The sequence below is a fragment of the Meriones unguiculatus genome, chromosome 2, assembly GCF_030254825.1.
Source record: "Meriones unguiculatus strain TT.TT164.6M chromosome 2, Bangor_MerUng_6.1, whole genome shotgun sequence".
NCBI lineage: Eukaryota > Metazoa > Chordata > Mammalia > Rodentia > Muridae > Meriones > Meriones unguiculatus.
Window position 1 is genome coordinate 23,353,105 of NC_083350.1, and position 25,041 is coordinate 23,378,145.

At 45.1% G+C, this 25,041-nt stretch overlaps 1 protein-coding gene across 1 annotated transcript; it reads left to right on the forward strand.

Annotated features, from left to right (window-relative positions):
* The first annotated feature begins 8,606 nt into the window (after positions 1-8,606).
* On the forward strand, positions 8,607-22,743 carry Cplx4 (complexin 4). Its single transcript, XM_021633529.2, has 3 exons — positions 8,607-8,931; positions 11,234-11,321; positions 22,504-22,743. The coding sequence occupies exons 1-3, from the start codon at positions 8,765-8,767 to the stop codon at positions 22,729-22,731; spliced, it is 483 nt and encodes a 160-aa protein (XP_021489204.1). The 5' UTR covers positions 8,607-8,764; the 3' UTR covers positions 22,732-22,743.
* Positions 22,744-25,041: the final 2,298 nt, after the last annotated feature.

Genomic DNA, 25,041 nt, shown 5'->3' on the forward strand with positions numbered 1-25,041 from the left:
GTTATTTATCCAGCTCAGAATTCCCATTTGGAGGAAGTCAAGGCAGGGACTTGACTAGTCATGTTCAGTCAAGAACAAAGAGAAAGTGAATATATGGCGACCACACCCTTCCCACCTCCATGGACAATGAAAACAGCGTCCTGCAAAAACACCCAAAGGTGAACTAACCTACACCATCCTTACTGAAACATTCTGTTGAGGTTATTATTCTAGATTGTGTTGAGTTGACAATTAAAGTGGTCATCATAGCTCTCCTCAGTGGCCCACCATCTGTGGCCTCAGCTCATGGAAAGATGAGTTCGGAGGAGAGGAGACGTAGCTATGGATAGAGTTTACCATTGCCAGTGATGAAAAGTACAAATTAGTTAAAACAGTGTATTCCTAGCTGATGGCTAGGAATGTAGAGCACAGATAAAACACTTGTCCAGCATGGGTGGGACACTTGGTTCAATCCCCCAGCACTACACAAAACACATAATCAAAAGTTGGCATCAGGGTCAGTTAGCTGGAATGTCCAGGCATTTCTAATTAGTAGCAAAGTCAAAAATCTCTTACCCAGTGGTAAGAGTTTATTATAATTCTAGCACTGGGGAGGAAGAGGGGAAAGACAGAAGCATTGAGCCAGGACAACCTGATATCCAGAAACTACCATAAAGGAGCCTCAATTACAGGCATGGGCTCTAGTGTGAAAAGAAAGATTTTTTTTTTTATTTTTATCAGTTACATTTTATTAACTCTGTATCCCAGCGGTGTCCCGATCCCTCATTCCCTCCCAGTCCCTCCCTCCATCCGTCCCTCATCTCCACCGTGCCCCTTTCCAAGTCCACTGATGGGGGGGACCTCCTCCCCATTCATCTGATCCTGTTTTATCAGGTATCTTCAGGACTGGCTGCAAAGCCCTCCTCTGTGCCCTAACAGGACTGCTCCTCCCTTCGGGGGTGGGGAGACCAAAGAGCCAGTCATTGAGTTCCTGTTAGAAATAGTCCTTGTTCCCCTCACTTTGGGAAACCAATTGGTTACTGAGCTACCACAGGCTACATCTGAGCGGAGGTTCTAGGTTATATCCATACATGGTCCTTGGTTGAATGTCAGTCTCAGAAAAGACCCTGTGCCCAGATATATTTGGTCCTTGTGGAGCTCCTATCCTTTCCCCATCAGACTAACTCCCCTTCTTTCTTATGATTCCCTGTACTCTGCCAAAGGTTTGGTCATGAGTCTTTGCTTTGAAAACACTGCTAGTTAGAGTCTTTCAGATGCGCTCAGTAGACTCCTGTCATACGTTCAATGCACATCCCATCTGTCTTTCTAAACGAGGATTGAACATCTTACCCTATGTCCGCTCTATTGATTATCTTTTTTAGGTGTATAGATTTCATTATGTTTATCATATCTTATAGGTCTATATAAGTGAATATATCCCATGTTTGTCTTTCTCTTTCTGGGATATTTCACTCAGAATGATCTTTTCTAGATCCCACCATTTGCCTGCAAATTTCATGATTTCCTCCTTTTTGATTGCTGAGTAGTATTCCATTGTATAAAAATACCACAATTTCTGTACCCATTCCTCCGTTGATGGACATCTGGGTTGTTTCCAGGTTCTGGCTATTACAAATAGAGCTGCTATAAACATGGATGAGCAAGTATACCTTTTGTGTACTTGAACAAACTTTGGGTATATACCTAGCAGTGGTATAGCTGGGTCTTGAGGAAGAACTATTCCTATTTGTCTTAGCGCCAGATAGCTTTCCAGAGTGGTTGTACCAGTTTACATTCCCACCAGCAGTGGAGGAGGGTTCCCCTTTCTCCACAACCTCTCCAGCATGTATTATCGCTTGAGTTTTTCATCTTGGCCATTCTGATGGGTGTAAGGTGATATCTCAGGGTCGTTTTGATTTGCATTTCCCTGATGGCTAATGAGGATGAGCATTTCTTTAAGTGTTTTTCTGCCATTCGATATTCCTTTGTCGAGAATTCTCTGTTTAGCTCTGCTCCCCATTTTTTAATTGGATTACTTGGTTTGCTGCTTTTCAGCTTCTTTAGTTCTTTGTATATACTGGATATTAGTCCTCTGTCAGATAAAGGGTTAGTGAAGATTGAAAAGAAAGATTTAAGGTCAAAGACCCAAATGGATTTATGTGTTGGTATAATGTTCCTGTAGAATGTATACAATGTACCCTCATTCATTCACATGCTGATTTCTCTACCCTACCATCTGGTTTCAATCTGGACATTGCACTGTGATGTTTATTCTAAGCATCACCTGTCTCAAGTCTGTGTAAACATGCCACCATTTGTTCTCTGTACTGCCAATAAAACAACTGTCCAGAGCTGAGCAATGGAGAGAATAGGGTGGGACATCCTGGTCCGAAGGGGAGGAGAAAGAAGCAAGTGGGAGGAAGGTTGGAGAAGAGAGATCTGAGAGGAGAGGACCTGGAAACATGGGACCTAAGAAATGACTAAAAGCAAGTATAATATAGGAAATCTGAATGGGAGGAAGCTATGTGGGCTTGGAGGTTTAGGATGAAGTAACTGTTGCCCAGCATTGTGCCCTAGGTTAATTAAATAAATCCTAGTCTCCTTGTGGTGATTTGGGTATACAGTAGTTTAGGAATAACCACTGTTTAACCAAAAGATAAGTCAATAATAAATATTAATAATCAACAACATTTATGCTATTTGGATTTATATTAAAATTCAGTTCCATTAGTGGCATTATTGTTACTCTAGTAAGGTCTTAGGTGAGATGCCAAAAAATTTCAGGTCATGTAAGTCACAAGTAATCGGTATTTCTAAAGGTGAGCCATTAAATCAAGATAAGACACGATTTAAAAGGCAAAACAAAGAAACCCAGTGTGGTAGCCAGAGAAGCTGGTACACTGACTGCAGAGTTTCCTCCTCCAGATCTGATCTCCCAGTCTCACCCCCAGCTCTGTAGCAGACACGAGCTGAGGCCTCCCCTCCCTGGCCCCCTTTCCGGTGGCTCACACAGCTTTTCCCCTCTACTCTTACTTCCCCTACTCATCACTTACCCTAGCCAACACCAGCAGGTATCCCTGGGAATGTCAGGCCGCTCAGCCAGGGAGGCAGAGGGGCTAACTGCAGATCGTCACCTCTCCCCAGGGCTACCACAGAAGCCAGCAGAGCAGGTAAGCGAGCTTCAGGTCTTCACTCTTCCCTTCTTTCCTCCAAATCCAATGCCCCAGTCTCACCCTGGCTCTGTAGCTACCTGCTGTAGCCTCTCTGCATCTATTCGTAGGGCACAAAGCAGAACCTGGTGGAAGACCTTACTCTCCTCCCTCCTGTGGAATACCCCAACTCCTAGACCATCCCCATTCCTAACTGTCAGCTCTCAATACCTAGAAACACGTTTTACCTGGACCCCAGTGGCCATACCTGGTTGGATCTCAGAAGCACTCAGTACCAGGCAACAAAGCTAACACGCCCTCTTAAGAACCAAAGAGTAACAGAAAGAAAGGATCAAAACACCCAACAAAAACAAGACCAGAGAGCAACACCTAGAATTACACTATCCCAAACCCAGGTGCCTAGATGCATAAAAACACAACAGGACAGTAAGCCCCCAATGATAGCAACCCTATTACAGGAGGCTCTGATAATGGCAACATAGTTGGGGCATAAGACAAAGACCTTAAAATGACTATTATGACTATAATAGAAGTCCTTAAGGAAGAAATGAATAAATTCCTTTTAAAAAGACTATGAAAATACAAATGGTGGAAGGAAATGAAGGAAACAGTTCAAAATCTAAAAGGAGAAATAAAACCAATAAAAGTAAAACATAGAAAACTGGATGTGAAAAATATAAGAACTCACAGGAAACTCAGAGGCAAGCTTCCCCAACAAAATAAAAGACAGGAGAAAAATCCCAGACATTGAAGACATGATAGAAGGAAATAGATAACTCCGTCAGAGAAATGTTAAATTTAAAAAAAAAAAAAATTCCAGGCACAAAATATCTGGGATACTAAGAAAAGACCAAATCCTACAAATAATATGAACAGAGAAAGGACAAGAAACCCAGGTCATGGCACAGAATATATTTTCAACAAAATCATAGAAGAAAGTTCCCCTAACATAAAAAAGTTGCCTGTCAAGCACACAGCACGCCAAGTAAACTACACCAGAAAACAAATTCTCCATGGCACATACTAAAATATTAAATGTACCAAACAAAGGAAGAATATTAAAAGCTGCAAGAGAAAAAGACCAAATACTCATATTAGAACATCACCTGAGACTCTTCCCAATGGGTACTCTAAAAGCCAGAGGTTTTGGATAGCTGTTCTACAAACATTAGAGACCACATATGCCAGCATATGTGACTGTACCCAGCAAAGCTTTCACTTACAATGGATCTAGAAAAGAAGACATTCCATGATTTAAAAAAATAAAAAAAAAATTAAACAATATCCATGTACAAATCCAGCCCCACAGAGGTACTAGAAGGTAAACTTTAATCTCAAGAGGTTAGCTATACCCAAGAATGTACTAGAAATAAGTAATTCTGCACAAGCAAATAAGAAGGGAAACACACCCACTATAACAAAACAACAGGAATCAATACACGCTGCTCATTGATAACTCTCAACATTAAGGGTCACAATTCCTGAGTAAAAAGACGTTGACTAATGGTTGCAAAAACAAGACCCATCCTTGCACTACATTCAAGAAACATACCTTAACATCACTAAGGATAAACAAAAGGGATGGATAAAGCTAGTTTAGGAAAACGGATCTAAAAAACAAGTTGATCTACCCATTTTAATATCTAACAAAGTAGACTCCAAACCAAAACTACTCAGAAGAGATCAGGAAAGACACCACAGTCTAATGGGGGGGAGGGGGAAACCACTAAGAGGACATTGTAATTTCCAACCTCTATGAACTAAACACAAGGACAATCAAGTTCATAAAAGAAACACTACTACAGCATAAATCACACATTGACCCTCAAACAGTCAAACAGGGAAGATGACATCAGTACATAAATTCACACACACATCTAATTTTTTTATGAAGACGCAAAAAAAAAAAAAAAACATGCTGAGGAAAAGGCAGCATCTTCAACAAATAGTGTTGGTCAAAATGGATGGCCGCACAAAGAAGAATCCAAATAGACCCATACTTTCTACCCTGCACAAAACTCAACTCTAAATGGATCAAAGACCTCGACATTAAATCAGATATACCAAAATTGTTAGAAGTGTGAGATAGCCTTCAGCTCACTGGCATAGGAAACTACTTGCTGAACAGAATGCCATTAGCACAGGCTCTAAGATCAACAATTAATATAGTGGGATCTCATGAAACTGAAAACCTTTTCTACATGGCAAAGGACACTATCATTTGGAAAAGGTGGAAGGCTACAGAATGGGAAAAGATTTTTTTTCCAACTACATGTGATATAGGGCTAATATAAAAAATATATAAAGAACAGCCACAAAATAGATATAAAGAAAATAAATAACTCAGTTAGAAACGGGGTACAGGCTGGGAACAGTGGCGCACACCTGTAATCCCAGCACCTTGAGAGGCAGAGGCAGGCAGATCTCTGTGAGTTCGAGGCCAGCCTGGTCTACAAAGGAAGTCCAGGATAGCCAAGGCTACACAGAAAAACCCTATCTCAAAAAAACAAAATAATAATAAAAAAATAATAATAATAAATGGAATACATATCTAAACAATTTTCAAATGAGGAAACACAAATAACTGAGAAACACTTAAAGAAATATTCAACATCTTTAGCCATCAGGAAAATGGAAATTAAAGTGACTTAGAGATTTCATCTTACGCTGTTCAGAATGGCTGAAATTAATTTAAAAAAATGACAGCTCATGTTGGCAAAGATATGAAGTAAGGAGAACACTCTCATTCATTGCTGGTGGGAGTGCAAATTTGTGCAACCATTATGGAAATCAGTGTGGTGGTTCCTCAGGAAGCTGGGAATAGATCTACCTCAAGATCCAGCTATACCACTCTCTTGAGCATACACCCAATGTATGCTTTATCCTATCACGGAGATACTTGCTCAATTATGTTCATCACTGCTCTATTCATAATAGCCAGAAATTGGAAACAAAAACCTAAATGTATTTCAACAGATGAATAGATAAAGAAAATGTAGTACATTCACATGTTGGAATATTACTCAGTCATTAAAAAGATTAGATTCATGAAATTCACAGGTAGATGGACAGAAAGAACTAGAAAAAAAATCATCCTGAGTGAAATAACCCAGACTCAGAAAGACAAATATGGTATGCATTCATTTAAATATACATATTAACCATTAAGTCAATGATAATCAAGCTACAATCCATAGAACAACAGAGGTTGGATATGAAGTAAGGGACTTCATAGATAGATCTCCTTAGGAAAGGAAAATAGAATAGATAGCTATGATTGGATGGAGTGTGGTACTGGAACGAAGGATTGAGTGTGGAGGGGTAGGTAAGAGAAGGATGAGGGTGGAATATGGAGGAACAGAGGTAAAATCAAGGACCACTTGAGGGGTAGTATGAAAACCTAATACAGTAGAAGCTTTCTAAAATATATACACAGACAAGAGGAAAATGTTTAACAGGCTAGTTTAGAGTTTAGAATTGTTGCTTTCTCTGTTAATAGTACTAACTAAATTTTAATAAAGTGGAATTTTTATATTTTAAAATAAATCCTGGGGACTGGAGAGATGGCTCAGAGGTTAGGAGCACTGGCTGCTTTCCAAAAGTCCTGAGTTCAATTCCCAGCAACCACATGGTGGCTCACAACCATCTATAATGCTATCTGGTGCCCTCTTCTGGCGTGCTGTTGTACATGCTTGCAGAACACTATACATATAAAATAAATCCAACTATAACAGAATGGATTTTAAGTTTTATTATTTGAGTCTTTCGTTGTTTTGCTAAGGGTAGTACTTATCCTGTGACTCAGACCCATCATATCCAAGCTGGCTCCTTGCACAGCTTTAGGGGGTTCGTTTCCCAGTCATACCTGTGGCAGAGGACAGAACTTCAGCAGGCTGTCCTAGCTATGGGTGGCACAGGTGTTTCAGATGTGCGGTGTTTTCTGAGAGAGAATTTTTGTGCACTGAAGTGTAGGGGGAAGGGAACCCCACAAGGTCAAAAGATTAAGACTTAGAACTTAACAATCTGAAAAAGCTCTGCAAGAGCCCTTGGGGAAATGAGGCAGAGCTCATCTTGAGCAGGAATTTAGAGATAATGTGGAGTGTCAAGCACCCAATTGAAAAACGGAAGTGGGGGAAGAGTGTTAATGTTTGTCTTCAGCTAAAGAGAGCCCTGGGTGAAGTTTCTGTTTCACCCCACATTATCTATTTTAGTCTTTTGTGTCAAAGCTATCTGAGCCGCATTTTAAAACAGATCAGTGGGAAGAAAAACAGGGTTTGAAACAGACAGAGAGAACATGCTATGCAAAAACCACCGAAACCCCAGGTTATCTGTTCATTCTTAGGGACGGTAGCTTACACCTGGAGGATTTGTTTCTGCTGAGAAAATAATGAGCGTGAGTCGCAAATGAGTTTCCAGTTCCCCACCCACCCAGCTCTTTCATTGGAAACACCTTCCTAATGCTGTGACGCTTTAATACAGTTCCTCATGTTGTGGTCCTGTAAGTATCTGATAGGCAGGATAGCTGATATGTGACCCCTGTGTCAGTGCCATTAGACCCCTCAAAGGGGGTTAAAGTCGGAAGCTGTGCTCAGTTCTTGCCTTGACCTGATGAAAGCCATAACCGGGGAAAATGCCCTGTTACCAAACAGAGCCTTAAAACAGATCACCTAGGAAGTGCCCTGTGTGCAAAGAAAAGGTGCAAAGGTGCACAGTGAGGACTTCACCCCCTTGGTTCCTATCTCTGACTTAGAGTGTCAAAAATATCCTTCTCAGGAAGGTGAGTGGCACCTTCCGTTCAGTGGAAGCTGAGAAAATCTCCCTGTGTGGACCAAAGACCATGGCTGGCCTTTTGGAAACCCTTGCCTGGTTTGTGTATTTCTGTGTGAAACACCATTCCCAGTGAAGCTGAACAAAACTGAATGGAACCCCGAAGCAATTTTCCTAAGTCCAGGGAGATAAAATATGGATCAAAAGCATTACTTTTGCTTAATAAAGCATTCAGGGGTTTGCGTCTCACTGGACTATTTCCAACAGGATGTTGTAGTCAGGGCTAGGCTGTGGAAATTTCACAGCGGCCATATAATCAGTTGGCGCCAATTAGCGTAAAGGAAGTGGGACTGTTGATAAAGCCCTGTTGTCTATACAATTTGAACTTTCGGGGTTGGGAGCATTGCTCAAAGGTAGTGTGCTAGCCCCGCATCACAAGGCTCTGCTTTCAATCTCCAGCTCTGGCAACACACACACACACACACACACACACACACACACACACACAAATATAATTTAGAAGGCTGAGGAGAGCAGGGCAGAGAATGGGCAGGGTTTCTGCCCTGTGAAATTAGCTGAGTGTATTAATCATAAGGCAGAGGGTTGCATCTGACCGTGGGCTTTAGTAATCGGAACCATCTGCCTCTCTGCTAAGGGTTCAGCCTCTAATCCAGCTTACGACTAGCAAAAGCACTCTCCCCTGTCGCTGTGCCCTTGGACAGAGGAGGCTGCGCAAATCCTTCGCTCCCAAATGTGGAGCTGTGGCTGAGAATATTTGGGGGTTTGCCTCCGTCCAGTTGGTTTATTATCGATCTCTGACTAGGTGTCAGTTCTCTGAGGCAGGAACAATGGCTTTCTTTGTGAAAAATATGATAAGCAACCAGGTGAAGAATTTAGGATTTGGAGGTGGGTCTGAAGAAAAGAAAGAAGAAGGAGCCACCTCGGACCCCGCAGCAGCTCAAGGGATGACTAGAGAGGAATACGAGGAGTACCAGAAGCAGATGATTGAAGAGAAGTGAGTACCAGACTTCACTCTCCTCAGAGAAAAGGGAGTCCATCCTGTCTGCAGGCTCCCAGTGCCCAGCGGATGGCTCTTGGCTTCTGAGGATGCCTTTTCTCTGACTCTTTACCTCTAACCTGATGACAGTTGGTCCTGCTGAAGCAAAATCCTGTAGCATCCCCGCCCCTGCAGGGTACCAGTGCAGGTGGACTCTGCGGCTCTGTCCATCCTTCTTAGCACACCTTCACGCTGCCTGGTCTAGGCACATTTTTAATTGGCCTTGATTTAATTGGTCAAGAAAAAGAAACTGTTGGGGTATCTTTCTGGTCTTTCTGATTAAAGGGCTTTGGTTACACAGGTGTGAACATTTGGGGGCATTGCCAAATGGTATGCTTTAAAGTGTGGGAATTGAAGTACATTCAGTTTTTTTTTTTCTTCTTCTTCAAAAGAAAAGCAGAAGAAGTAAAGTGTGTAACTGCAGCAGATGCTATACCTGCTGAAGTGTTCTAGGAAGGTATACCTACCGATTTCTGCAGCTTTAAATATGTCAGAAAGTAAGATGAATAAATGAATAGACAGAGAGTAGTTAAAACGTGTGTTAAAACATGAGGTGTAAACTGGAGATGCTAGGTAATTGAAATGCATTCAATCCAAAGTTCTTTCAAGTTTCCTGTGTGTTCTTAAAAGTTTTCCTAATAAAATATTGAGTAGAAAAGATTTGCTTCCTACCCATACCACAGGGCATTGAAGAAATAACTTTTTTTCTATTTTTTTTTCTTTACAAATTAGAAGGTTGAACACAGTTCTATCCCAGGCCTATGCCAGAATGTTCTGGAGACAGAACTGAGCCAAGACCACTAGGGCCCAAGGCACAGTGATCAGTCATTTAATCTGATTGCTTGCTTCAGGTGTAACCTCTCTTTCAAAGTTAGCCTTTCATGTAGTCATTAGGATTACATCTCAGTTTGAAGTTAAAAAACAACAATAACAACAACAAACAAACAAATAGTCAGATTTCACCTAAAAAAATGAAAACAAGATTTATTTTCCCGCAAATAATGCTTTGTGCAAATCAGCTCCATAGGGTCCCCAGCAGAAAGCTTAGCAGGCCTGCCTTGGGCATACAGAGAGACCAAGTAGCTATTGAGTGGCTGTGAGCACTCTTTCCATCTCTTGCCACTGTCCCCATAAGGCTGCTTTCCTGCCTCCTGAGCAGCCAGCTCTCACTCACACACAGCCTTCTATGCCCTAGACCTCACATCAGTGGAAGGTGCCAGCCGCTGGCCTTCAAGTGGACTTGTTATTCTTCAAGCCATGCTGCAAGTCTCAGTTCTTCTCAGTTGCAACACGATGCCAGCTTTCCAAAGAAACTTCTTATCCAACCTGGCCCATCCCAATACTGCTCTTTTGATAGTGCCTTTAGACAGGTTCAGCATTAACCTTTAATACACCTCTGTGGGCAACTAAGGAAGGAGGTGATTCTCGTGGGCTTTGGACACATTTCCCGAAACTTTACACTTTTGAGATCATCATGACCCAGGGAGTCCATTTCAAATTGGCCTACCCATGGGTCCAATTAGGCCAGCAATTCCCAACCTTCCTAAAGCTGTGACCCTTTAATACAGTTCCTCATGGGGTGGCAGATCCAAAACACAAAATTATTTTTGTGGCTGTTTCATAAGTAATTTTGCTAGTTATGGCTCGTAATGTGAATATCTGGTATATAGGATATCTGATACGTGACGCCCAAGCCTAGACCCACATGTTGAGGACGACTGAATTAGGTCATCCATGGAGCAGGCCCTCTGTCTGGCTGGCATGACAAGAATTAACACTGCCTCATTTGTGGATTGTGCTTCTGACTAGGGAAGGGAACATGTCTAAACACCCTCTCTGGGGCCTGGCAGCAGTGACAATGAAACACAGGCACACCCCTTCCTGGACTCCCATTTAAAAGGTTCTGAGGCAGCAGGAGAAGAGCACAGGTGGAATCTACCTTCCCCACGGGTGAGAGGCTCAGGGTCCGGGACCACACAGTCCATCTACAGTCATCCTTCTGATGCTCTGTTTACTTCACAAAGGCATTCCCAGGCCTGGCTTGCCTGAGGACGTAGAGGTCCAGAGTGCTGGAGTGCCATGATGGTAGCAAAAGGGAAGCAAATATCGGGGAACTGGAGGGGGAAATTCATGCTTTCCCCAAATGTCAGTGGCCAGTGGCAATCAAGTGAGTCCCAGGTTCTGGTCCCAGAGCACCAGCTGGAATGTGTGGGGCTTTCTGTCTCCTGTGACCCCGTTTCCTGTTCTTTCTCTTTCATAGGATGGAGAGAGACGCTGCATTTACTCAGAAGAAGGCAGAGAGGGCATGTCTCCGAGTCCACCTCAGGGACAAATACAGGCTCCCAAAGGTAAGAAAGCATCTCGCTGGGTCTTAGTAAAAAAAAAAAAAAAAAAAAAATGGAGAATGTTTGATCATCAGCAAGGTCACATTGATGAATGAGTGAATGAGTGTATGTCCTAATTTACATACATGCCATCAAAAAGAGCACTGAACTAGGAGTTCGTGTAAACTGTGTAACTTCTATAAAATCCCTGTTTGGCTCAAAAAAAAAAAAAAAAAAAAAAAAAAAAAAAAAAAACATGATACCGATAAATGACGTGTGTGTGTTTGTGTGTGTGTATGACTGGTGTGTGCACATTTGTGTGTATGAATATGGGAATGCACGAGATGACTCAAACGTGGTCCAAAGACAACCTTGCTGTTGGTCCTCTTGTGAGACAGGCTCTCTTTGTTGTTATATATTTGTATAACCCCTATACATCCATACACAATGAGGACAATGCCATAGCTGACATTTGTGAAGTTCTCTCTAGGTGTCAGGTATTGTATTTCACATGGCCAGTATGAACATTGTACATCTTCTAGAAGCAGAAGCTACAGGTACAGACCAGAGCCTTCCTGCCCTAAGCTAGGGCTTATACCCTTAGCTTCCTGCCTCTGTTGAAAGGGGACAATTGGTCTCTCACTCTAGAAGATGACAGAGTAGTGGGGACTCTCACCTGACCTCACCTCTTCTATCTCAGACCCTTTAAGAGGTGGCTGTGTTCCAGTGTGTCTCTGGCTAGTGGGAAGAGGATGTATTGACTTGCTGCGCCACATGGCTCAGATATGCTATTCTAAGCCTTGTCTCCTAGGGGCAGATGTTTGCACTCATTTCTTGTGTCCCCATCCTGCTCACTTCCTGAGGAGCTACCCAGTTCCATTAACTGTCCTGCCTTTAACCCTCTGAAGCTGGGTGTTCGAGTTGACATTCTGAAAGTGCATCCTTTCTTGCAGAACCCCATAGATCCAGTATAGCTAATGTAAAAGTCTTCCCAAATGCAAACTCCTTCCAAAAGTGAGACACTTCCATGTCTTCGTGGGTTAAAAAGTACAACAGAAGTCTTTTCCTCAAGGGGTCCCCTGAAGATCCCTGGAGAAGCTAATTCCTGAAACTCAAAGCACTAACCAGAGCGCCTTGTCTAGAGCTCAAGGTCAAAACTGTCTATGCCAACATCTTGGAGTCCATAATGTGACCACTCCCCAAGATGCCCACAGAGTAAAATTGTGCTCAGCAAGAGAAGAAAATGCCAATGAAGTTTAAATTTGTTTTCCCAGGCATCTAGTGAGTTGGGAGGAATGGCCCCACCTTGTGCCACAGCCCCATTCAGCTTTGGTACTTTTCTCCACTTTCCCTCTTAGAAGGAGGGAACTGGTAAGCCCCGCCCCTTCCACTCATCATCAGGTGAACTTCCTGAGAGTCTCTGGGCTGGCATGGGCTGACTATGTCCTGCCCGATGCAGGTAGCCTGTGTCTGAAGTACAAGGCTGAAAATAAACCTCAGCCAACCTCTTTGGGGCTGGGTTAAAGCAGTGCAAATGTTGGGATACAGCTCAAACACCACACATACACAGACACACACAGACACATAGAAACATGCACATAGACACGCACAGATGCACATACAGACGCACACACAAACATACTCATACAGGCATACATAGACACAAAGACACACAGACACAGACAAAGACACACAAAAACACACACAGACACACAGATAAACACACACGTACACATGCACACTCAACCAGGCGTGCATCTTCCACAAAGGTTGGGTTTTGGAGGCCTCACGTCTGACAACATTCTGTCATCACTCAATAGGGCCCTAAAGGAAAGTTAAGGCTCAGGCCTGGCTCTGCAGGGTGACATGGTGCAACTTCTGACACCTCAGCTGCCTCATGTATATAAGAGGACAAGGATACCTAACTACGTCTGATAGAAGAGCCGGTACAGCCCCTGGAAATTGGCAGGATCTCGAGGGTTGTAGGTGTGGTGATCAGTGACCACAAAATTGTCTTATTTCCTGAGAAAAACAGTCAGGGGTTTAGGGGGCTCAAGGTAAGTGTGCCCGTGTGTGTTATCAGCACAACTCAGGCTTCTGAGCCGAAGGACTCACTTCCCTCAACCCATCTCCAATGATGAGTTTCATATTTTTGTTCATTTCTAGACCCAGAGGCGGGGCACCTGGAGTTTAGCATAGTCTGAACTCTAGACGCTGGATGCTTTTCAGAGAACCAGTAAGCCCAGCTCTCTGTGCCAAGCTGGACCAGAGCTTTCCCTCACTATAAAGAGAAAGGAGTTATTTTTGTGAGATGTTCCGCTTCTATGCCCACTCTTCTGGAAACGATGGTCCCCACATCCACGCAGGCAGCTGCTTGCCAAAGCCAGCTGGCAGCGGAGGATGAAGGAAGTGGAAAGTCACCAGTAGAGCCTCGTAGTTGGCATCTCGTGGCTTACCCATGCTCACACACGCCCTTCCTGCTAAGGCTGCTCCAGTGTACATTCTTGGAGACTTCACCTGATTGTTTTTATGTGTGTCACGGGTTTTCGTGATGGATAGAAGATGACCTTCCTTTCCCTTGTTTGAGACAGGGTCTTGTTCTTCCCTGCAGATCCCAGGCTAGCTGGCTTGTGAGCTGGTAGAAGTTATCCTGTCTCCACTGCCCTTCTCATTAACCAGGAGTACTGCTTACAGGGCACACACCATTGCTTCCAACTCTGCCTGGGCTCTGGGGATCTGAACTCAGGTCCTCACACGCATGTGGGCCATTTCTCCAGGCCATTGTCTGGTTGTTTTCATCATAAATCTTGTAGAAGAGGCCTTAGGGGTCATCTCACTGCATGTTGTCACCTCACTATACACCCTAGAAAAAAAAACTCCCACAGCTCGGGAAAATTAAGGGAGTTCAGGAAAATCAAGTCTGAGTTGTGTAGTGAGCTACAGGGCTGCTTGTGACTCAAATTTCCTGACCATGAGCAAGAGCAAAATACAACAGAATTTGAACACATCTCCCTGGATCTGTGGTATTGCTGTCTGTGCTTTGAGCTCCCTACCCACTGAGGGCAAGTTTTTTGTTGTTGTTGTTTTGTTTTGTGTTTAACTCTACCTGGTTTAAAACTACACTAAAACTTTTGGGTAACCCACGCTGCCCTCCTGCCCTGACTCTCCAGGACAAGCCATTCAGTCCCGCTCCCGTGAGCACCAGAGGTGTCTCTGCCATCTCAATCTCTGATGGTTTGCAGAGAGCTCCCTGCCTGCCTAAGCTCCAAATACACAGATGAGAATTTCACTCAGGAACGTGGCACACCCCCGGTTTGCTGGCCAGTTGCCTTTCGTCTGCAAGCCTTCCTGCGGTGTTTTCCGATCATGGTTGCGTTTTGTAAAACTGGCTCTATGTGGTGTTTTAAGAATTTCCCAGTGGTGTGAAAACCACCCAAAACATGGCTGCTTTTGATAGGATTGGAACTGTGGAATCCAGCATGGCTCTCTGTGAAAACAGTACTTAACAGAAACTGTGTGTGTGTGGTGGGGGTGGGGGGTGGGGAATCAATCAGATCATATTCCACTTAATCTATGGAGCACCAGATGCCACTCATGTCCCAACCTCAATGCGTGGCACCTTGGGTTTGCCATTTGGCTGCACCCTTGGGAGCCTCCTCTGCTTCCTGAGTTATGGGTTCCCTTTCCCACTCACTGACGAGGTTCAGGGATCAATGGTCACAAGAGCTAGAGAGGGTCAGACTCTGGAGCCAGAGAGGGTCAGCTCTGGACATCAGCGCTGGGACCATGGCCCTGGCTTCCAGAGAACAGCAGCTCTGGGTGGTGTCACCTATAGCCTTGACCGTGGAGCTTACCCCAGAGGCAGCCTGGATGGGTGATCCCCAATGCCAGGTGCCCCCTGGTGGTGGTCATCTGAAGGGCTCTCCCAGGACTCTGGATGACAGTCTACCTTTTAAACACCCATTCTTTGGTGAGGAGGAAGGTGTGCATTTTAAATCTTCCTGTGAAATACCCGGAGAAAATCCTAGAAACAGCTGTCTCTGTTTTAACAGCTAGGACAGTATGCTGCTGCAGTGATATTAATTGGGGATAAATTGATTATTAAATGCAAGAGAGGACTGGGAAATGAGGTAGCAGTGCTCCTAAGGCCTCACTTTTGTTCCAGCATTGTCTCCGGCCAATTTGTCCCAGTGGCTTCGATGCTGGGTTTGACACACTACAGGCAAATCTTCCCTTTTCCTTAGGTTGCACCACAGAGCACTTCTTCCTGGAACCTTTGCAGTGTTCTCAAGAAACCTGAACTGGAGACTTGTAAATGCTGCAATGAGAAGCCAGAGACCCTGGACTGCCCCATGCCCCATGCCCCACGGTCACTGGCTCTGTGATAGGGAATGCCCAAGGCCCCTGGGAACCTAGTCACAGCAGGCTTCCCACGAGAGGTCACCTGAGCAAGATGCCATCATTGACCCCAGCCCCATACACATCACTAAGTTTTCTTCCTAAAACAGATCTGGGTTCCAGGATGGCCCCTGTGTGTCAGTTCCCTGGTCCCGGCACCTGAGGATGTTCTGCCTTCTATTAGGCTTACTTTTTATCCAGGGAAGCCCCCATCACAGGCACACCCTCCTTGCGTAATCCTGAAAAGCAAGCAAATGGAGAGATTTCTGAGAGAGCGCCCTTCTTACTGGGACAATTGGGACAATTACTCTTTTTTCGGTACTTCCCCACCATGCTTCTGTCTCTGAATGCCCTCTCTAAAATGTCAGTCTCCTCGACAACACTGGATGTTAGAACTGAGCAAGAGGATGAATAAAGAAAATGGCCCTGGGCAGAGAATGAGGTCCACCTGGACTCTAGAGGGTACCTACCTAACGGTCACATCTTCCATAGAGCTTTTATAGCATACACAGCCCTGTGATACCTGATGACATACGAGGAAGGCAAGTCCCAGAGAGGAGTGTAAACAGTCCATAGGGAACTGGACAAAGCCAACACATTTTGCTAATGAGAACACTGGGCTCTTCATTCACAATACCCTAGGCTAACCACCACCAGGCTTACATAACCACAGGGGTCAGTTTAGACCTTTTGCCTTGTCCAAAGACAAACAGGGAGCAGATTTGGGGAGGTGGGGAGTCTTCCCAGGAGCTGTCAGGTTTAATGAGGACAGCAGCGTCGCTTTTAGGAATTAGAACTGTACTTTCTAAAGACGTGTCTTTCTTGGCTGGTGTTTCCTAGGGAAGAGTGTTTTGCTCTGTTACTAGCAGAGAAGCAACAGTGATTCTTAAAGAATGCAGTGGCATGGGCTTTTGGGTGGCTATCGTCAACCACAGCAGTTAGATAAGCAGTCAGGTAAACACAGTCACCATGTCACCCGCACCCTAAGGGACGTGCACATCTCTACCGGTTATGTGTGCCTTCACACACCCAGCCTGTGCCGGGTTCCTCCGGTTTTCAGCTAAGAGTCCATCGGAGCACTTCAGACACCTCGTGTCACCCACGCTCAGGTTGGGTGGGATCACCTCTGCCAGCTAAGTCATCCCTTGCTCTGCGCCGTCAGTTTCTCTTCTGTGGGCTCCCGTAGAGGAAATTACCTCCATCCCCAATGAAGCAAGCAAGCAGCACTTTTCACCTGAACAGACTTTGACTGGCCTGGTTCCTGCCGACCTTCCTAACGCTGTGACCCTCAGACTGTGCTGACCCTACCCCCCTCCCGCGCCAGCCGTAAAATCGCTACTTCACAACTGTAATTTTGCTACTGTTTTGAATGGTAATGTAAGTATCTGATATGCAGGTTGCAGGATATGCGACCCCGTGGGGGTCACGACCCACAGATTGAGAACCACTCTTTTAGACTGCCAATGGTTATCCACACGCTTCGTTCTCTGCTGAGCCCTTGTTTTGTAGCACGGGTGGTCGTTTCAGCCGTGCAGTTCCCTCTCCTCCATTTACCCCTCTACTTCTGAATTACTCTTTTTTTTTTCTTTATAGGTTACATTTCCATATCTATCCGCATTTTCTAGACTACTCCATCCCCCTTGAGACAGCTCTTTTGCTGTCTCAAGGGTCTGTACACTCTGCTGCTCTCCACTGCCATCTACGCGCTGATGAGCCTCAGCTCCGGCTCACATCTTTTCTCTACATGTCACCTCACCGGGAGAACAAGCCCACCCCCAAACACCCTACTCATTATCCCCATAAACCTGCTCCTTTCCAGACTACACATTTGCTGGTGGCCGTCATGGTCACCCGCAGCCAGGTTGGCATATGGAATCACACTTGATTCTTGTATTTGTTCTAGCCTCAGTCACCCACCCAGACACCTTAATTCACCTTGTAGATACTCTCAGCTCATCCCCCGTACAAGCTGTAGCACTTTCCATCAGCTCTGGGCCTTGTGACTGGAGTAAGCGATTTCCCAGATGCAGGTCTGTTCTTGTTCCTTCCCTGTCTGTGTGGGTTTCCCCCAAAGGCTAACTACAGCTTTTAAAAGAAATCCTAGCTGTGACCTGCATGCCATACCAGAGCTTTGCCCCTCAACTTCTCTGGCTTCACTGCAGGCTGCTCCATGCTTCCCAGACTTTCACCCCACACTGTCTCTGCACCCTGATTCCCACATTCCCTTTCCTTTACAGGAGACTGATGGTTTAGTGTTGCCTCTTCTAAGACTTTTCTTGGCTCCTTCCCCCATGGAAGGCTGCAGTAGATCACCTCCTCCAGGTCCACCTTCTTTGGGGCACAGCCCCTCTATCAGCGGTTCTCAACCTGTGGGTAGCGACCCCTTGGGGGACCAAATGACCCTTTCACAAGGGTCACCTAAGACCATCGGAAAACATAGATATTTGTATTAAGATTTGTAGGTATGAAGTAGCGACAAAAAAAAAAATTTATGAGGAGCTGTATTAAGAAATCACAGCATTAGAAAGGTTGAGAACCACTGTCTTATATTCTCCTAGGACCCTAAATATTCACAGCTGCCATGTGCTTCTCAACAGAACTGGCTTCATCTTTGTCCCTGTACCTAACATTGGCCACGGCACAAAGAAGCTGAGGGCACCCATGCACGCACACACACACACACACATACACACACACACACACACAGAGAGAGAGAGAGAGAGAGAGAGAGAGAGAGAGAGAGAGAGGAAATATTACTACAGATTGAATGGTTGTTTGGGGGGACAACAGAAAAAGAATAATGTCCCATACTCAAAGAACAGCATATCAGAAACAGTAGAAAGAACCTGCCGTAAGAAGTATATTCAAATCTATTTTTATGCAAAGAACAGAGCTGAATTGGCCATTACGGTGTTGTACACAACAGAAGCCTACTCTATGCTGTAATTAAAAAGTCATACATTTTCTAATCCAGCAAGTCACATGTTTTAAATAAAGCCACAAGATTCTTCCTAAAAAGTTTGTGAGCCCTGTCCCCAGCTGATTCAAAATGTATATGTGAGTCAAGCCAAATTAATAAGAGAAAAGAGTTCCAGAGTGTGCCCCAATCCTATTAACACAATTGTCAATCTGGGTCAGTCACTGGAGAGCATGCCGTCCCCCTGCTGAGCTGGGAGACTTAGTTACACCTGGCGTTTGTCTGCCCCGGGAAGGGCGGTGCTCATTATGAGAGTCTCAACACAGCCGTCTTTAACTGTGTCATATCGAAAACTCCACTAGAATTTAACTTAAGATTCACTTCATTCAAAAATATCCATAATACTAAAGCTGGCTCAAGGCGTCTTCAGCAGTCTTTTTAGGATTAGAGGTCCTTGGGGCTCTCGCAAGGTCTGAGACACAGAGCCAGCCTGCCTCCAGCAGCTGCTTCAAGTGGGAGGTCCCCTCCCCCTGCCTCCCTTCACCCCTCTCCTCCCCTCCTCTGCCTGTCCTGGTTCCCTTGGCTCCTCCTCCTCCCCAGCCCCCTGAAGGGCAGTGGACTGACTGTCCAGAGGGACCGGGCATCTTGAGACACAAAGAGGCAGGGTTTCCTCTGCCACACCAGCTTTCTCGCTTAAGCCTTCAACTGCCCTGTCCATAGCATGCCAATCCAGAGAGGCAAAGCAAATTCTCAAAACCACGCAGCCTGTGTATGACATGGTGTGAACCAAAACTGACCTGACCCTACCAGCCATATTGTCCTGCTGAGCCACTCTGGTAGCTGTGCTAGATTAACAACAACAAAAGCGGCATTCCCAATAAGGAATGGCAGATGACCTGTATCACTGCTCTATTACTTTCTGTGTACTTCCAGCTGGCCTTGAACTGTTGGAAATCCTCCTTTCTCCTCAGCTTTCTAGGTGCTGGAATTATAGGCATAAGCCATCACATTCACAGGCAATGATGCTTTTGCAAGCATCTGCCTTGTAAGACCACTTTCCTCAGCTGAAAATGAGAAACTTGACTAGGTTACCTCTCCCAGACTCCGCAGTCTCTATGAGGAAGGAAGAGCCACAGCTGCTTCCTAGAAACTCTGATGATTTCCCACTCTCAACCAACACTCAAAACTGAGGACCTTTGTGGGAAAAGACAAATCCACGCCTCTGCTACCTTCTGGGTGTGCAGCAGGAGGTGGGTACTCCTTAAGAACAGCAGCAAAGGGAACACCCACATGCCCGAACCACCTGAGAAGCTTTTCAAAGCCTCACCTCCCTCAGAACCAAGACTGGGGGAGGCAGCCTATGGCAAGAGGTAACCACTGACTGTGATGACGTCATACATCAGGAACCATCAATCACACACGCAAAATAAATGAACCAGGCCTCAGACAGAACCAGATCTCCCTCACATCAAACAGGTGTCTGCTTTAGCCACTCCCAGCTTCATGAAGGCAGAACTATCTAAGATGACATTACCTAGGAGATCCCAGCATTTCCTCCTCCCTGGACAAATGGATGAGGGAGGAAGCCATTAAGACACTTTCTTGGATTCCCGGAGTGGTAAGAGGAATGCTTTGTGCTAAGGTAGTCCAGGGAGTTGGAGCTGGGAGATCCTACCTCTTGTGGGGAGAGCAGCTTTGGTGTCACACTGCACTGGCTGGCTGGCAGGCACAGGCTCTCCCAGCCCTAACGCCTGAACCTCTAGGCCCACAATGGTCACTCTGTCCAGAGTCATTCTGCCCAGGGTCTGGCCTGCTGATGTGTGCAGAGATTTTACTCCCAAGCAGAGAGGAGGGGCCGGGACCCCCAGGAGTGCCCTTTAAACCATTTGTATTTGATTGGGAGGGATGCAGTGTTCCTGTTTTACAGAATCTCAAAGAGAATTGGATGGAGTCTTTCTCCCACTCCTCCAGCAGAAACACGGAGTGGATAATCTACAAGGAAAACAGTCCTGTTAGAATAGGTAAATATAAACAAATGGAAATGCAAGATTGCCTGGCGGGGCCCCCCGGGGATTAACTAATTACTCTCACAATGCTTTGAGTAGGAACTAATTAATCTGTTAAGCACCAGGAGGGGCTAAGTCACCTGCCAAGTGCAGGGCTGGGCTGCACATCTTCAGAGGCTGAGTTGGAGCTCTCTAGAGAGGGTCTCTATGAGGACCATCTCTCCCAAAGGCATCAAGCCCCTGACTCCCAAGCTCATTCTTCTGCCAGACTCACTGTCCCTCTGCTTGGAACCAGAGAACTGAGAATCTAGGGGAAAGTCTTCAGGCTCCACATCCCCCTCCCCTGGCGGAAGACTGTCAGAGCTTGGGGAAGATTTCAGCCACTGTGTTCCCCCAAGCCCACTTAGAGATGGAGAATGTGTGTATTATCCTGACATATCTCCCAGATCTTGTAACAACTAGTTTCTGATCATTTCAGCTAGGTACCCAAGGGAGGGGCATTCCCATCTCCCTTAAATGCTGACTTTACCAGGGAACTCAGCAGATCCCAATCTGTCATATGTCAAATCAGTGTGACCTGATTAAAACTAAAATGAACACTAGCGATTTCATGAGCTTTGGTAGCGAATATAAAGCTGGTCGTATAAAAGATGGGTGCTAACGTGGGCCTTTTCTAGGGCCCTTGAACTCCTTTCTATACTCCTGAAATAAAGTTCACTGTCTACTACAACCTGGTAGATAATGGTTTGAGAGCTGTCATCAGCTTCTATGAGCCTTTCTCAGGGAAACTTTATTCTTTGGGGGGTTCTTTGTTGTTGTTTTGTTTATTTGTTTGTTTATTTGTTTTTCATTACTACAGCATAAAGGGCACAGAACCAGGCACAGTGCACTTGGAAATCCTGGCTACAGCCAGGTAACATGGCAACAGAGCCAATCATACAGTGACAGTGAGGAAACCACACCTATAACACACGTGTCACACTAATCCCCAGGCATGGGGCAAGGGGAAGAAGGCCTAAAGTCAGGTCAGACGTGATTCTATGTGCCGAACCCCAGTATAGCAGAGGGAAAGGAAAGAGCAATTATTAGGCAGGAGCTGCCACTGAACTGAGTCACTGGTGGTCACTGCCAACTCAAGTGCAGCCCCCTAGAGTGGGTTCTAGGGAACCCATGAGTCACAGCATGGGGCCGACAGGATGTATAATGCTGCCCTGAGGAGGAGCTTGAATGAACCCGTGGTTTCTATGAACAACAAGAGGGTCTCTTGGGCTAGAGAGAGGGCTCCGTGGTTAAGAGCACTGGCTGCTCTTCCTGAACACACATGTTCAATTCAAAGCACCCACATGGTGGCTCTCAACAGTCTGTAACTCCAGTTTCAGGGAATCCAGGGCCCTCTTCTGACTCCAATCCCAGGCACTGCACACATATGATCAAAGACAAACATTCAGAGAAACACTCACATAAAATCTGACACACAGAGAGAGAGAGAGAGAGAGAGAGAGAGAGAGAGAGAGAGAACTTCTGGAATTTTATTTCTGGGTTCCATTGCCAGGGTTCTGATACAGAAGGTCTGGGCTAAGATCACAGTTCTATTTCTAATAGGCTCCTGGATGATGCCAATGCTGCTTGTTCTGGGAACACAGCTGGAAAATTTTTCGGCTAGAAGACTCTGATCAGTCCAAGATTCGTAGAGGGAGGGGCCTCCCATCCCGGAGCTGCAGTCTCTGCCACTGCCTCCAGGATGCACAGCAGCCAAGCACGTCATTTGCATTGCTCATTCCTGACAGTCCTTTATTTTCCTGCTTCGTTTATACTTTATTCAGCCATTTAATCAGTTGGCCAATTTCTGAGTTATTTCTCTATGTGGTTTTTTTTTTTCACATAGAGCGAAATGGATGAGACGCAAATCCAACTGGCTGGGGATGATGTGGATTTGCCAGAAGATCTCCGAAAGATGGTAGATGAAGACCAAGATGAAGAAGAGGAGAAGGATTCTATCCTTGGGCAGTTGCAGAACCTCCAGAACATGGACTTGGATACCATTAAAGAAAAGGCTCAAGCCACCTTCACAGAGATCAAGCAGTCGGCAGAACAGAAGTGCTCTGTGATGTGAGAGGCGGCGGGCCAGGTGGAAGGAGAGAGAAAGGCCACTCCTGTAACGCAGCAAATAGATTTAGAGAAACCACGATGATAAAGCTGCCTACCAACACACAGACAACCATTTGGTCACACTTTCCTTTTAGTTATAGCCACAGGTAACTAAGAAATATCAGCCATAAATTACAGTGCAGAGCCATCTGGCTAAAGATCTTTAGGGCAGCCAGGAGGAACCAAACAAAACCAAGTTTCTACTCCAACTTTCTTTCTTAGGGAGCAGGATCTCACAATGTCCAACCATCATCAGCATGGTGCCAGTTACACACAGAGAACAGCACGGGGCACCTGGTGCCAAGGCTCCACGTGACGAGTAATCAAATAACACAACTCCTGTTGCTCCCAGCATCCTTGAGATCCAGTATTTTTTTCTCTTAAATTTGCCTTTTAGACGCTGTGCAAGTCACTCTGTCTTTCTGAAACCAAATATGTGACCTAAACACGGTAAAGGGAAGAAAGACTTATTTGGGCTCACAGTTCAGAAGATCCAATCCATGGTTGCTTGACTGCGTGGGCCTGGGCAAAACATCAAGTCAGGAAGGATAGAGGATGTAGTGGGGATCCAGGAACCAGAACCACCCAGGGATCTACTTCCTTAAGCTGGATCCTACCTCCTGAGGTTTCCAGAACATCAAAAAAAAAAAAAAAAAAAAAAAACCCAACAAAAAAAAAGAAAACACTAAATAGACACTTCACATTGACAACCCAAAATTTCTCAGGACTGTCCCAGTGAAGACTACCAGCTGGAGGACAAGCCCCCCAACACATAATTATTTTAAGGGGAACATTCCCTGTCCAAGATATAGCAGACAGGATTCAGCCAAATGGCAGTGATGGTGGGGATATGATCAAAGATGAGAAGCATGGGCAGAAAAAGTGCTCAACATCTCTAGCCATCAGGAAATGTAAATTAATATCATCTGTTATATCATCTCACCCTAGTCAGAGAGACTATCACCCCCCAAAAAAATAAAATAAAAGATGGAGAGGAACCCTATTCACTGTTAGTGAGAGTACCAACTAATACAGCCATGCTGGAAATCAGTGTGGAGACTTCTCAGGCATTAAAAAGAACTACCTTGAAGGGGGCAAAGTTTAAGGTTGAGGGATGTCAGGACAGCGATTGCTGCTCATGGCTCCTTCTGTCTGAACTCTGGTAGCCGTGGGAACACAGAATAGACAAACAGTACTACGAATTTCAGTCAACCTGTCATTCTTTTTCTATTTAGCTCCCTACTCCCCATCTCTTTTCCTGTTGCTCTAACTCCCCCTCTTCAGCCTCCCTTCCAGGACATTGCACTGACATTCTGAGCTGGTTTTCTGGGTAGACATCAGAGTCCTTTTTCTAAAACTCAGTTCTTTCAAAGACAGTGAATCAAAGATTTGCCGCAGAAACGGAGCTGTTTGGCCAACACCAACCAAAACAAAACAAGAAGGATCTTTCTAGTGAATCTGTGCATAGAACAAATAAGGGTAGAGAACAATTTTATCCAGAAGAAATTCTCTATTAGAGGGTAATAAGATAATAACATGGGTGCACGCCCAGATGCCTGTTCAGTGTATAAGATGCAGCTTCAAGTTATAAAATCATGGGACTAAAACCAAGGGGTAAAGTTCTGAACTGATGGTCCTTTGCAAGGTTTAGCACCTTCCAGAAATTCCTGCAGAATTCTGGTGCTGTGTTTGAGGTTGATTCACCTTGTAGCCAGAGCCCCTCACCCCACGGACACACTTTAAAACCACGCCCATCTCCTATTAAAATTAGTATATGAGCTGTGATTCGTTTTATATAAGAAACTCTAAAATATAGCTTTAAATGACATGTTCAGCTGTTGCCGGTCACTGTGCTCTAGTTAACGGTGTGGTGGGCTGGGTCAGAGGTACTGTGTCACCATGAAGTTTGTACATCTGTGACATAGGGCAGCTGTGTCTAATTATTCACTAGAGCAGCTGCAGGATGGCAAAAAGACTTGCTTTCTTATAAAATATGAAGCCAACCTGCCCAAGAAAAGTCACTAAATTGCCGCTTCCTCTTGACAGCCCAAATTACCACAATACCATTTGGTCATTGTCCCAGTGGAGCTGCATAGCCTGCAGAGAGCTACCCATGATTCCACTGGAGTCACAGCAGGCCGCACCACAGCACCACACCACAATGCCTCTACACCGAAGTGGCCCACCAGAGCTCCACACCACGCCGACACACCACAACGCTAACACTACCCCACCATGCTATGCCATACTGTAACACGGCAACACACTACCCCCT

Coding starts and splice junctions, on each gene's coding strand:
- Cplx4 (XM_021633529.2), top strand. CDS start 8,765: ATGGCTTTCTTTGTGAAAAATATGATAAGCAACCAGGTGAAGAATTTA. Junction 8,932..11,233: donor AAGCAGATGATTGAAGAGAA/GTGAGTACCAGA, acceptor TCTCTTTCATAG/GATGGAGAGAGACGCTGCAT. Junction 11,322..22,503: donor ACAAATACAGGCTCCCAAAG/GTAAGAAAGCAT, acceptor TTTTTCACATAG/AGCGAAATGGATGAGACGCA.